Source organism: Corylus avellana, chromosome 7 (genome assembly GCF_965113065.1).
Source record: "Corylus avellana chromosome 7, dhCorAvel1.hap1.2, whole genome shotgun sequence".
NCBI classification, from domain to species: Eukaryota; Viridiplantae; Streptophyta; class Magnoliopsida; order Fagales; family Betulaceae; genus Corylus; species Corylus avellana.
The window spans coordinates 5522728-5537566 of record NC_142496.1 but is presented as its reverse complement, the minus strand read 5'-3'; the positions used below and the strand labels follow the sequence as shown (position 1 = coordinate 5537566).

Below are 14839 nucleotides of genomic sequence, written 5' to 3'. Positions count from 1 at the left end.
TTACCTCCCATTATGATTCCATGCATATAAAATGGAGTATTGACTAGTATGTAAATCAGACAATAATAGAGAAGAATCATACATAGTTCTTAAATAACTAGTTTCACATATTGCAATCTATTTATCTTGTCTTATTATTTTCTTTGATTTTACAACACATTATCAGCACGAAGCTCTAGCCAATTATTGTGTTCTTTTGATCTTCAATATCAAAAGCTATCCATGAGGTATTCTCAATTCATTGTAAGTTTCTATAACATTTAGTAATGTTATTATCTATTTTGTTAATTAACATTCTAACATATGCATATTATGATTCATGTGAGATTTATATGAACTAAAATGTTATCATACTAATGCTATGAATATGATGTCTTATAGTTTATATTTGAAAATTTTTGGTTTGCGTATGATATCACTTAATTTTAAATAATGTTTATTTATTTAATTCTTGATATATGTTTGTATAGATAATGTCAAATCTTACAAAACTTGAGTTTGTCACTCTTGACGTTTCTGGCAAAAATTACTTATATTGGATCCTTGATGCTGAGATCCATCTTGAAGCTATGAATCTTGGAAATACTATTAAGGAGGATAATCAAGCATTCCAGCAGAATCGCGCTAAAGCAATGATTTTTCTTTGTCATCATCTGCATGAATAATTAAAAATTGAGTACCTTACGGTAAAGGATCCATTGACCTTGTGGAATAATTTAAAGGAGAGACACAAGCACCAGAAGACAGTTATCCTCCCAAAAACTCATTATGATTGGATGCACCTGAGGTTGCAAGATTTTAAGAATGTTAGTAACTATAACTCTGCACTATTTAAAATCAGCTCACAATTAAAATTGTGTGGAAAAAAAATCACTGATGTGGATATGTTAAAAAAAACATATACCACATTCCATGCCTCGAATGTGCTCTTGCAGTAGCAATATCGAGAGTGTAATTTTACAAGATATTGTGAATTAATATCTTGTCTTATAGTGGCTGAGCAAAACAGCGACCTATTAATGAAAAATCATCAATCTCGTTCAACGGGTTCTACACCATTTTCTGAAGCAAATGGAACCTCATTTCATGGTAATAAAGGAAACAGTGGTCGTGGATGTGGTATAAAAAAAATTATAGAGGTCAAAGGGAACGTGCTCATAATTCTTACAAAACAAATGCTTCATATTACCAGAAGTAAAACCACACTGAGGCAAAACAAAATGAAAACAAAGGTTTACAGAATAAACCTACAAAGAATTATGAAGATAAATGTTACAGGTGTGATATGAAAGGACATTGGTCGCGCACCTGTCGTACGCCTAAACATTTGGTAGACCTATATCAAGCCTCCATAAAAGAAAAGTGGATTTAAATTAATTTTGTAATCACAGTAATCCTGAAAATTCTCCAGTTTTTTTGATACTCTAAATGGAGAGGGTAACACTCATCTTGATGCTTTTGATTTCTTTGTAGACTCTAACACAAATGCTGATCCTCTGATTGGTGATAAATATGTCTACAACAATTAATATGTTTTCTTTATGTCTTAATCACAATATGTTTACATTGTCAAATTTAATTATATTTTGTTATTTTCTTTTTTATTAATGAAATTTTAATATATATATTGTTTATATATGGAGGTATGGGTCATATTGATGAAATGATTAATTCCAAGATGATTGGTAAAGATTTGTGTCTAGCAGACAGTTGTACAACGCACACAATTCTTAGAGATAAGAAATATTTTCAATACTTGATATTAAACAAAGCTAGTGTCAATACAATATCAGGTTCATCAAACCTAATCGAAGGCTCTAGAAGAGCAAATATCATATTGCCAAAATGAACAAAATTGTGTATTGACGATGTTTTGTATTATTCTAAATCTAGAAGAAATTTAATTAGTTTTAAGGATATTCGTCTAAATGGTTATCATGTTAAAACCATTAATGAAGGTAGTGACGAATATCTTTATATTACTTCAATAATTTCGGGTCAGAAGCTCATATTGAAAAAACTGTCTGCTTTCTCTTCCGAGTTATATTATACAACAATAAGAATAATTGAATTACATGTTGTGATGCACCAGAAGTGCTCTAATCCGAAGATGTTTATGCTTTGGCATGATCATCTTGGACATCCGAGAACAATTATGATGCGTCGAATAATTGATAATTCTCATGAGCATCTCTTAAAGAACCAGAAGATTATCCTTGTGCTTCATGTTCTCAATGTGAACTTGTTATCAAACCATTACCTTCTAAGGTAATTGTTGAATCTCTATCATTTTTACAAAGAATTCAAGGTGATATATGTAGGCTGATTCACCCTCCATGTGGGCCATTTAAATATTTTATAATTTTAAGGAAAAATTACAGTTTACCCCCCCAAAGTTGACAGCGTTTTTCAATTCGAACACCAAAGTTTCAATTTTTGCAATCCACCCCCCCAAAGTTTCAATTTTTTGCAATTTGACCAATTATATTTAAAACTTCCCATATTGCCCCTAATTTTTATTTTTTATTTTTATAAAAAATTAAAAATAAAATACGGCCACCCCTTGGCCATCTGGCCATTTTTGCAACTCCAAATTTAATTTTTTTCATAAAAAAAAAAAAATAAAATAAAAAAAAAATCAGGGGCAATATGAGAATTTTGGGATAATATTGGTCGAATTGAAAAAAATTGGAACTTTGTGGGGGTGGATTGCAAAAATTGAAACTTTGATTTTTGAATTGAAAAACGCTGTCAACTTTGGGGGGGTAAACTGTAATTTTCCCTAATTTTAATTGATGCATCATCTAGGTGGTCACATGTTTGTTTACTTTACACTCGTAACGTTGCATTTACTAAACTTTTTGCTCAAATATTTGAATGGATAATGCGAGCACAATTTATAATTAGATTACGAGCACAATTTCCTGATTATCCAATTCAATCTATTCGAATGGATAGTGCGAGTGAATTTACATCTCAAGCATTTTATAACTATTGCATGTCAATTGGAATTCATGTTGAACATCATTTTGCTCATACTCGTACTCAAAATGGTTTAGCTGAATTGTTTATTAAACAACTTCAGTTAATTGCTCGACCTTTGCTTACGAAAACAAAATTACTTGTTTCTGTTTGGGGACATGCAATATTACATGTTGCATCATTAGTTCGAATCAGACCAACAACTTACCAAAAATATTCCTCTTTGCAACTTGCATTTGGTCAACCACCAAATATTTTTCATTTTCGTATTTTAGTTGTGCTGTATATGTTCCAATTGCACCACCTCAACGCACCAAGATGGGACCTCAACGTAGACTTGGAATTTATGTTGGTTTTGATTCTCCTTCTATCATTAGATACCTTGAGCCTTTAATTGATGATATTTTTAAAGCACGTTTTGAAGATTGTCATTTTGATAAAAACAAATTCTCATCACTAGGGAAATAAAAGTCGTTGCCAGAAGCACGACAAGAAATCACTTGGAATAATTCGATGTTATCTCATTTTGATCCTCGTACAAATCAATGTGAACTAGAAGTTTAGAGGATCATTCATTTGCAAAGTATTGCAAATCAATTGCCGATGCATTTACTAACAACAAGAAAATAATTAAGTCTCACATTCCAGCTGCTAATTCTCCTGACAATGAATCTCCCGAAGAGGAATCTCCTGAAGAATTACCCTCTGAAAAGGAACATGTACCTGAAAATAATGAGATCTCAATAAATTATGTAAGTATAGGAGAAATATTGGATAGAAACAAAATTGTTGTCGACAACATATTTTCATTTAAAGTTGCATTTGACATTACCAGAAGTAATGATGATATTGAACCACAAACCGTCGTAGAATGTTGACGTAGATGTGATTGGCCAATGTGGAAGAAAGCAATTCAGGCAGAATTGAACTCACTAGCAAAACATGAAGTATGTGGACCTGTAGTCCAAACACCTGAAGGTGTATCGCCTGTTAGATACAAGTGGGTATTTGTACGAAAACGTAATGAGAAAAATGAAATTGTGAGATACAAAGCAAGAATTGTTACACAAGGTTTCCTGCATAAACCTGGTATTGATTATAAATAAACATTCTCCTGTAGTGGATGCAATTACATTTAGATTTTTGATTAGCTTGGTAGTTACATAAAGTTTGGATATGCGTTTAATGAATATGTTTACAACATATTTATATGGATCACTTGATAATGATATATACATGAAAGTCCCTGAATGATACAAAATGCCTAAAGCATATAATTTAAAATCCCGAATTATTTATTCTATCAAGCTACAAAGATCTTTGTACGGATTAAAGCAATTCGGACGCATGTGGTACAATCGTCTTAGTGAATATCTATTGAAAGAAGGATTTGAGAATAATCCAATTTGTCCATGCGTTTTCATTAAGAAATCAGAATCTAGATTTGCTATTAAAGCAATCCGGACGCATGTGGTACAATTGTCTTAGTGAATATATATTGAAAGAAGGATTTGAAAATAATCAAATTTGTCCATGCGTTTTCATTAAGAAATCATAATCTGGATTTGCTATTATTGCAGTTTATGTAGATGATTTAAATCTTGTTGGAACTCTAGAAGAGCTCATAAAAACTGCCACTTATTTAAAAAATGAGTTTGGGATGAAAGATCTTGGAAAGACAAAATTTTGGCTTGGCTTACAGATTGAACATTTTCCAAATGGAATTCTTGTTCATCAGTCAACATACACAGAAAAAGTCCTGAAGCACTTTTACATGAAGAAAGCTCATCATTTAAGTACTCCAATGGTTGTTCGATCACTTGATGTGAAAAAATACCATTTTCGCCATCGAGAAGATGACGAATAAATTTTTGGTCATAAAGTACCATATCTTAGTGCAATTGGTGCTCTGATGTATCTTGCAAATTGCACACGACCTGATATAGCATTTTCAGTTAATTTAATACCAAGATACAGCTCTGCACCAACTCGAAGGCATTGGAATGGGGTCAAACATGTTCTATGTTCTCTTCGTGGAACAATTGACATGAGATTATTTTATTTAAGAGGTTCAAATTCACAATTAGTTGGATATGCAGATGCGAGTTTTCTTTCTAATCCGCATAAAGGTAGATCTCAAACAAGATATCTATTTACATGTGGAAGTACTGTTATTTCATGGAGATCTGTCAAGCCAACACTTGTTGCTACTTCTCCAAATCACTCGGAGATTGTTGTAATTCATGAAGCAAGTCGATAATGCATATGGCTAAGACCAGTAATTCAACACATTTGAGAAAAGTGTGGTTTATCCACAATCAAAGATAGCCCGACAATATTATATGAAGATAATGCTGTTTGTATCACACAGATCAGATGATGATATATTAAAGGTGATAGAAGCAAACACATTTCACCAAAGTTCTTTATACACATGAGCTTCAGAAGAGTGGTGATATTGATGTCAAACAGATCAAGTGACAATGTGTTAGCTTTATTTACCAAAGCATTACCAACTGCAACATTTAAGAAGTTGGTGAATAACATTGAAATGCGTCAACTCAAGGATCTTTCATCGTAAACAATTGAAGCTCTTCATGCTAATAAGGGAGAGTAAAATAATTATGTTACTCTTTTTCCTTCGCTAAAGTTTTTCCCACTGGGTTTTCCTTTGCAAGGTTTTAGTGAGGTAGTGCTAAAGCATACAAAGGCACACAAGAATATTGTACTCTTTTTCCTTCACCACAGGTTTTTTATTTTTATTTTTTTTTGCAAGGTTTTAATGAGGCATATTCTTAGTGTATGGTCATCCAAGGGGGAGTGTTATAAATGCATTTATGCATTTAGTGGATGACCATTTAGTTCCATCTCTTGGAATTCTACACATTCGTGTTATCTTTTAGAATTTATGTAACATCCATGTAATACATTGATGTACCCTTTTGTTTCATATTCCCTATTTCATATTCATTAACCTCCCATTATGATTTCATGCCTATAAAAGGGAGTATTGAGTAGTATGTAAATCAGACAATAATAGAGAAGAATCATACATAGTTCTTGAAGAACTAATGTCACATATTGCAATCTCTTTATCTTGTCTTGTTATTTCCTTTGATTTTACAACATATTATATTAAAACATTTTTTAAAAATAAAATAAATAAATAAATTTTCCGTTTGTCATGATAAACAAATTAATATGGGCATGTGCATTTGAGGGGCCTAAAAGTGCATTTAACACTAAAAAAGTCAATTCAAAGAAAAAAATATTTATTTGGTAAAAAAATTGAAAAGAGCTTTTAAGGGTCTAAAAAGTTAAAAAATTGTCAAAACGTATTTTTAACAATAGCTTAAAAATAAAGTTTTTGCCCAAAATTTTTTTTTTTTAACTTAAAAACTTTATTTCTTAAAAATATTCCAAACAAAGTCTTCAAAACTCCATAAATAAAGTGAACATCTCATTTATTACTCTACATAAAATTATAATTATACTATTCATATGATCAACTTGCTGAAACAAATAAATATTTTGTATTTCAATTCTCCCTAACTTTTTCGGTAAATAAATGTAGTCAGGGTGATATCCATCCAAAAACTAATGCAGTTCCAAGCACCAAATTTTACAAAATCCTTCCTAATCTAAAAGTTGATTTTCATTATCATGCCATTTTAATTGTATAAGTTAGGGGTGTCAATACGGTTACGGTTAGTGGTTATTGGCAAAAACCGCTAACCGTAACCACCTTAGCAGTTATTAAATTTCACTAACCACAACCGTAACCGCCTGGCGGTTAGCGGTTAATAAAACAGGTAACCGCCCGCTATAATTGCTTTTTTAAAATTAAGCTTTTTTTTTATTTTTATTTTTATTTTTTTATTTTTTTTATCATTGTACCATTTTTTATCCTCATTTGTTTTTTGCATTTTTAGTGTTTTCTTGGGCCATGTTGTTATAAAAAGATAAAAAGAGCCCATATTGAAAAATAAATAATATTTGACCCCAAATTTACATGTACTTTAAAAAAAATTCCTTAAATATTAAATCATAACTAGTTAACTTTATATATATATATATTTTTTTTTTAAAAAAAAAAAACACAACATATATATATAAAGTTCAACACAACATATAAAAAAATATATAAAAAATGTTCAACCAATTCATACTAATACAACAATTAAGTACCTTAGGTACTTAATTGTTGTATTAGTATGAATTTGTATACTTATAACTTATATCATATTATATATGTATAATTTGTTATTATATAATCATATAAATTAGAATGATAATACATTAATAGTTCAATTGTGGTTATAAGTAACAAATTGTTTAATGAATCCAATGTCAATTAATATGATTAACTTGAATAAAATTAATTTTTGGCGATCAAAAACTAATGCATTTCCAAGCACCAAATTTTACAAAATTCTTGCTAATTTAAAAGTTAATTTTTATTATTACGTCATTTCAATTGTATACTAATTTATTAAATAATATTACTTTAAAATAATTTAAATAATATAACATCATTTATACTGTTAAATGCAATAAAATTAAATTTTGAGGATTAAATAATATATAGAATGAAAGTTTATTTTTTTAATAATTAAAAAAAAAAAAAAAAAACATATGGAAGAGGATGCTTGTCCAGTGGTAGTCGAGAGTCTCGAGACGTAGGCGTAACACGAAGTCAATATGCACCCTGTTGTAATGAAATCACCACGCACACCCCAAAACCTCATTAAACCCTCGACGAGGATCTGAGCGAACCAATTTCCACTCTCTCTGACTCTCTCCGACACCATGAGAAGAGCTTCAACTCTCGCGTCCTCCGTCCTCTCCCGGACTCTCGCCACCTCCCACGGTGGAGCCACCGTGAACCACAGACTCCTCCAGGTGGCGCTCTACGGCGGCAGCAGTATGGGCGGCTCGTACACCCGCGGGCGGTGGTTCTCTTCCTTCTCCGGTTCGCCAGTGCGAGCAGTATCTCTCGGTGTAGCTGGGGCCTTGGTCTCTGTCGCAGCCGCCGCGTCACTCTCCGATGAGGTCCACGCGAAGGAGCCACCCCGGCCGGAGCTCGTCCCCAAGGAAGTCGTTCTTTACCAGTACGAAGCCTGCCCCTTCTGCAATAAAGTTAAAAGTAAAGATCTCTTATTCTATTTTTCTTTCTTGAATTATTTGATAAAGTTGATTTTTTTTTTTTTGTTTTTGATGAATTGTGTTAAGAATAGGAAATTGCAATGGAGGAGTGGGAAAAAGAAATTCTATTTTGGATCGTATGCTAATACGGAAATTGAAATGGCTCCTTAATTGTGTCCGTTTGAGTTGGATTATACCGAGTTGGAAATGGGATTCCTAGTTCCTCTCTTAAAGGTTCGAAATGGTGGAAAATTTGATATTAGATAATGTGAAGGCACACACAATTTTTTTTTTTTTTTTGGGGGGGGGCTTTTTAAGTTTACAAGAAGTTTTGATTTGGCCCATAAAATTTTACACTTCTGCAATTAGTTATTTTGCTGCCGATATGGCAACCTCTTCTTGCTCATCCTGCCCTTCTTCCTCTACATGGACTTCCGGTTGCCAAATCATTAAAAATTTAAATAAGTTTAGGGACTGGATTGTGAACTTTTTAATGTTAGGGACCAAATTAGAACTTGTTGTAAACTCTAGAGACTAAAGTAGGTGTTTGCTCATTATGTTATTTATTTTCTTTCATTTCCTGTCTTTTCTCTGCTACCAAATTAGTGGATTATCCTCGAGCAGCTTCATTTTCGCCTTTTTTTTTTAGTCAGTTGAAGTAATGCATTTAATCAGTAATGGTTGCTATTGTGCTAGTTACCTCTTGATGTGTTGTATTGTTTTGTATTAGGTTTCTTACAAGTTGGTGATATTTTTTTGCCATCTCAGCTTTTCTTGACTACTATGACATACCATACAAAGTTGTGGAGGTCAATCCACTTAGTAAGAAAGAAATTAAATGGTCTGACTATAAAAAGGTGCCAATATTGGTGGTAGATGGGGAACAGCTGGTTGACTCCTCAGGCAAGTGTCTTTGAATGATCATGGGCTTGCTTATACTTGTTGGGTTCCATTTTAAGTGTTCATTAAACTGATATGTGACATGTTTTCAGCTATTATTGACAAGTTGAGCGGTAAGATTCTTCCAGGAAGAAAGGCTGATTCAGACTTGGATGATGATGATAATGAAGAGAAAAAATGGCGTGGGTAAATTTTTTTTCACCAGCTTATCTTCATGATCTATTTTTTTTTTTCCCTTCGCCAAGCATATGCTCATGATCAAAGTACTTCTATGTGTTGCCAGAAATAATTCTGGTTAGCAGTATACTTTGAGAAGTTTGAGATTTCTGTAATAAACTTCACTTGTTAGTAAGCAAACAAAGTTTTATACCAGGTATTGCAAGTTTATACAGAAAAGGTTTGTTTTCACGTTTTAGAGTCCATAAAAGTATGTTTCGTTTGCAAGAATATCTATACATATACTTTCCATGTGTATGTTTGCATGTATATATATATATATATATGTATATATATATATATATTTATTTATGATACAGCATTTATATTTGTGATCGTGTTTTAGCAGGTATTACGACTGCTACTATGGCTTTTGATAAATCCGGTGTGCTAATTTTTATGGCTTCATGATATAGGTGGGTCGACAATCACTTGGTGCATATCTTGTCACCAAACATATATCGAAATACTTCTGAGGCACTTGAGTCCTTTGACTATATCACAAGCAATGGTAAGACTTGTGCTAGTTTGTGTATAATTATTTAATTTTTAGAATTAATTTATCGAATTTTCATTCTTAATTTAAACAACAAAATAGGTGTTCTATATATTTTCTATCAAATAGATGTGATGCTTAAATCCTCTTTCTTGTGAATGTTGTGGCATTGGATGTTGGCCATAAGCAGTGTTTCATGCTTATATTCGTTCCTTGAATATTTTGATTGTCTGAAATTTAGATTGTAATTTTTAAGGAGATCTATTGCACATGTTCTGTGTAGTTAGTCTCTTGGTATTAATAAAATCCTAGTCTTATTTGTCATAAAAACATCTGAGTTTAGTTTTTTTTTTTTGGTGGGGTGTGGAGGGGGATGGGGAAGGACCTTTCTAGGTATGTGCAGTACTCCTTTAGTTAATATGGTTGTGGATTGTAAGTAGTCCCTTTTTTCTGGTGGGTTACATATCATTCAGTGGGGATCTTGAGCCGACAACCTCACCCTCCATCCCATTCTTATTAGGGAAGTACCGTTTGAGCTAGAGCTTGTTGTCAACTGTATAGAAGTCTTCCCTTCTAAAAAATGACTAAAAGGTAGCAGTTCTTTTGGTTTACTACCACAAAAGGCAGAAGAAGTGTAAGAAGTAATAGTTGCTCTGGTAGCACTGAATCCCTAGAAAGCAATCTTCTAGGCTTTAGCACCTCTGTCAAGACTGAGCTGGCTTCTAGAAGGGTTTTTGTTGAGCAGTTGCTTCCAAAGTCAGGCCCTTATCAGTGGATGTGTGTAATAGTGCAGTTGTGTGATTGGGATTCATTTTTTGAGGTGTTTGATGAATTTTTTCAAGGCATTGTTTGGGCCTTGAATGTGTATCAACCATCTTTCCTGATTTTGCCGACTAGCTGATTGATGATTACACTTTGTTAATACAGCACTTTCAATTGTCAAGCCTTCTGGATCCTCATTATCACCATAAGATGTAAGGCTTTTTGCCTCTCATTTGTAGTAGTAGAAATAAATTTTGTACTAATGATATTCATGATTTGGAGAAAAAAATTGCATATATGGCGTTTATGGGTTAGGTTGAAGGTCATTCATTTGTGTCTCTGTGTTTGCTCAAAAATGTTCAGAGCTTCGGCTTGTTATGTCTTTGTAGACTCCTGTTTGATTGTATGCTAAAGTGTTTGGCTCATCTGGTCTGTACTTGTCTAGGGTGAATTCAAAATCACAGATCTCTCTCTCTCTCTCTCTATCCCGTCGTACGGGGAGGGACCATCTAATGTATGCTATCATCTGCATATGTTTCTAATCTTTTAACCAGTTTTTCTTCTGCTCTTACATCCTCCAGTGAATGAACAACTTGAACTTTAGATTTTGGCTGATAGTCATGATTATTATGTACTTGTTTCCTATTATTGTAGGTAATTTTAGCTTCACAGAAAAAATTACGGTGAAATATGCTGGAGCTGCTGCTATGTATTTTGTGTCCAAGAAACTGAAGAAGAAGTATAACATCACTGATGAACGTGCAGCGCTGTATGAAGCTGCAGAAACATGGGTGGATGCCCTAAATGGCCGGGAGTTCCTTGGTATGCATTCAAGTTTCGTATACACAACTTTTTTACAAGAACATTAGCATGCATTACATTATTTAGTCAATTGATGTTCATGCATTGCATTCAGATTTTTCTTTCTTTTTAATTTTTTTGTTGGCTTGATAATTAAAACATGCCCCGTGGATATCGGACCCACGACTTCACTCCTCACCCCACCCCCCACCCCCCCACCCCCCCCCCCCCCCCCCCCCAATCTTTAGTGGAGAGGATGTGACGCTTGAATGATACTGTCATAGTAAATATTCTCCTAACATGATTAAGGGAGTAGTACTATGAGAGTTCCAAAAAAGTATGTATATCATTCTTGATATACATACTTTATGTGAACATGCTGAAGGGTAGTACCCTATCCAAGTCACTCCAAAAATAATAATAATAATAATCATAATTATATATATATATATATATATATATATATAGAGAGAGAGAGAGAGAGAGAGAGAGAGGGGTAAAATTTTCTCTCCTAAAATTCAAACATGTTAAGAAATCTAGCACGGTGAAGTAGCATCTTGTAGCATCCACCAAATTACAAATGTTTAAAAACTGGAAATTCCAAAAAACTGATGATTCACAAACCTTAAATGTTCGACCATTTCTCTCCATCCAAATGCACCACATAAGATAAAAGAATTTTCTTCCATTTCTTGCTACTTCCATGACTGATGAAAAGCCCTACACAACTTGCCCACTACCCCGAAAAATTAAAACACAAACAGCCAAAGCTCTCTAGCAATAGCACTATTTAAAAAGTTCTCTTGGAAACAGACAGCCAAAGTTTTAGGCATTGCCCCTTGCTTTCACCCTGTTTGACTATTTCCTTGAACTTGAGGCCTTTGTGGCACAATCATTTAAATTCTTGAAATTGCTCAGGTAATAGTTTAATTTAAGGGAGCAAAAGATGAATTTTTTTGTGTGTTTGGCAAAGTTTTGGAAAGCATTTCTTAATTTTCAAACACTATAAAACACTTCTCAAACAACATTTATTCAAATGGGTTTATAGATTTGGCACCACGCTACTAACACACTTTTTGAAACAATTCATCAAATACTTTATTACGAACAAATAGTTTGGATACGGCAGTAGATGTGCCTCTTTTCCTTGATTATGAGATAGACGTGTGGAATTTCTTACTCTTTTCCTCATTATGATTATCTTTGTTCATTCTTTCTTGTTTCTCATTGTGTCAGGGGGCTCCAAGCCTAATTTAGCTGACCTTGCTGTCTATGGGGTGTTAAGACCAATCCGTTACTTGAGGTCTGGTAATGATATGGTGGAGCACACTCGTATTGGCGATTGGTACACAAGAATGGAGAGTGCTGTGGGAGAGCCTTCACGGATTAAAGCTTAAACTGTTGGATAATTGCTCCTCTCTGCCTTTCTGAGTTTTTAGGTTTTCTCACTACTTGAGTATATCCAATACAAGAAAACAACCAAAATTTTTTACAAGAATTATTCTTTGTCCTTTGCAATTAGAGGGCTTTTTTGTTATGTGGGAAATGGTTCTTATAAGCCAAATTTTGCTCGTACAATTGATTATTTGGAAACTGAACTGATTTATTACTGTAGTAATGTTGTTAAGCTATAAGAAATAAAAGAATCTTGGTGTGTGATATTCAAGCAGAGTTTCAGTTATTTCAGTTGATCCAAGTGGTATAACGACTACTATTGTAGATGATAATTGTTAGGCTTGAATTGTGATTATTTAGTAATATTATGATTGGATGATGAACTCCATTTCGAAGAAGAAAAATGATAGAAATCATTCGTACATTTGTTGTACATCTCAGAGATGTACAAGAGAACGATGTCTAATATGTCTCTTCGGAGAATTATACGGAATTATGAGTCATCTTGTGTGGAAGCCGATTACACCACACAAAACAAGCCTATGATTTTGGGATTTATTAGAATTTTTTTTAAAAAAAGAAATTGTAAATTTTCAAACTTTAAAGAAATTGTATGGCTGTGTTTGGCAATGAAATGAAAAAAAGGGAGTGAAACGTTACTGTAGTAGATTTGATTGATATGGATATGAGAGAAAAAAGTAAGAATATTTTGTATAAAAAAGTGAAAGATTTTGTTTTGTAGTGGTTTTTTTTATTTGAATAGTAATAAAAAGTGATTGATGTGATGTAAAAAGTAAGAATGTTGTGATTAATTTTGAAAATAATTTTTTGAGTTTTTGGGTCCGGTCCAGTCCGGTCCGGTCCTGCCCTTTGCCAAATACAGCCTATAAGTCTCTCTTTGGTCACTCAAAAAATAATGTGATTTTTAAAATCGTCATTTGATTAAAATTTAATAATAATTAATCATAAGTTCGATGGTAATTTTAAAAGTCACATTATTTTTGGAGTGACATAAGGGAGACTTCTAGTATTATTCGAGGAGGATAAACCACCTCCTTATTGCCTACCAATTAGAAACTGCCACCTAATTATTGCACAAACTAGAATAGGACCCAAAACGCCAAATTATCCTCTTTTCTTCAATTTTTATTTTTATTTTTTTAAGAATGTGAGGGTGGCTCGCTGCCACCCCTAGCCCATCTAAGGTGGCCAGCTTGCGCGGCCACATCTAGCCCATCTGGGGTGGCCGGCTAGCCACCCCACATGGGTTGGGTGGCTGCGCGGGCCACCCCATGGGGGCCTCCCCAGATCTGTTGGAGGTGGCCACGCGTAGCCACCCAACCTATGTGGGTGGCTCGCTGGCCATCCCAGATGAGCTGGGGGTGGCTGCGCCAGCCACCCCATGGCCTGCCGTCACCCCTACCTCTCCTTTTGGTGGCTGCCAGCCAGCCACCCCTTTGTTTTTTTTTAAACAAAATTTAATCGGTTTTTTAATTATTTAATTTAGTATAATTTAGTGTTGTAGTGTTTATTTCTTAAACATAGGATTTTTCTGATATGCTGAGGTGGCAGCTTCTGGTTGGTGGGCGGTAAGGAGGTGGTCCACCGCCTTATAGAAGTTATCCTCTTATTCGAGTGCATGTACTTTTCCTTTAAATTAAGAATAATATCCTAATATTCTCAATTATGTATGAAGTTTAACACGCAAAATATTACTAAATAGAAGTAAAGTGAGGATTCAATCTCAAAAATCGTTGTTGTAATATTATGTTAAATTACAATTTATCTGAAAAAATTAAAATAAGGAAAAATTTACATACCAACTCAAACTACTATCAAATTGACAAAATCCCCAAAACTTTCAATTTGAACAATATTCCCCTAAGCTACTAAAAATTGTTAATGTCTCCCATTGATGAAAAATACCCTTAAAATATTTTTTTAAACTAATTAAAAAAAAAAAAACTAGGGTATGGAAATTTTTCATTTTTTTCTTAAAAAAAATAATTTTTTTTTTTAAAAAATTTTTTTGTTGTAAGTGCACGTGTAAGTGTTGTGTTTCACATCAAGAAAATATAAAAGAAAATAGTATTTAATATATCTAAGTGGACCTTATCCCATTAGCTTAGGCTTATGGAATAG

General features: G+C 33.3%; 1 protein-coding gene across 1 annotated transcript; it reads left to right on the top strand.

The window, feature by feature from the left end:
* The first annotated feature begins 7668 nt into the window (after positions 1 to 7668).
* On the top strand, positions 7669 to 12968 carry LOC132184441 (uncharacterized). Its single transcript, XM_059598079.2, has 6 exons — positions 7669 to 8128; positions 8896 to 9030; positions 9120 to 9213; positions 9660 to 9754; positions 11156 to 11323; positions 12539 to 12968. Exons 1-6 carry the CDS (start codon positions 7792 to 7794, stop codon positions 12697 to 12699), a joined length of 990 nt encoding a protein of 329 aa, XP_059454062.2. The 5' UTR covers positions 7669 to 7791; the 3' UTR covers positions 12700 to 12968.
* Positions 12969 to 14839: the final 1871 nt, after the last annotated feature.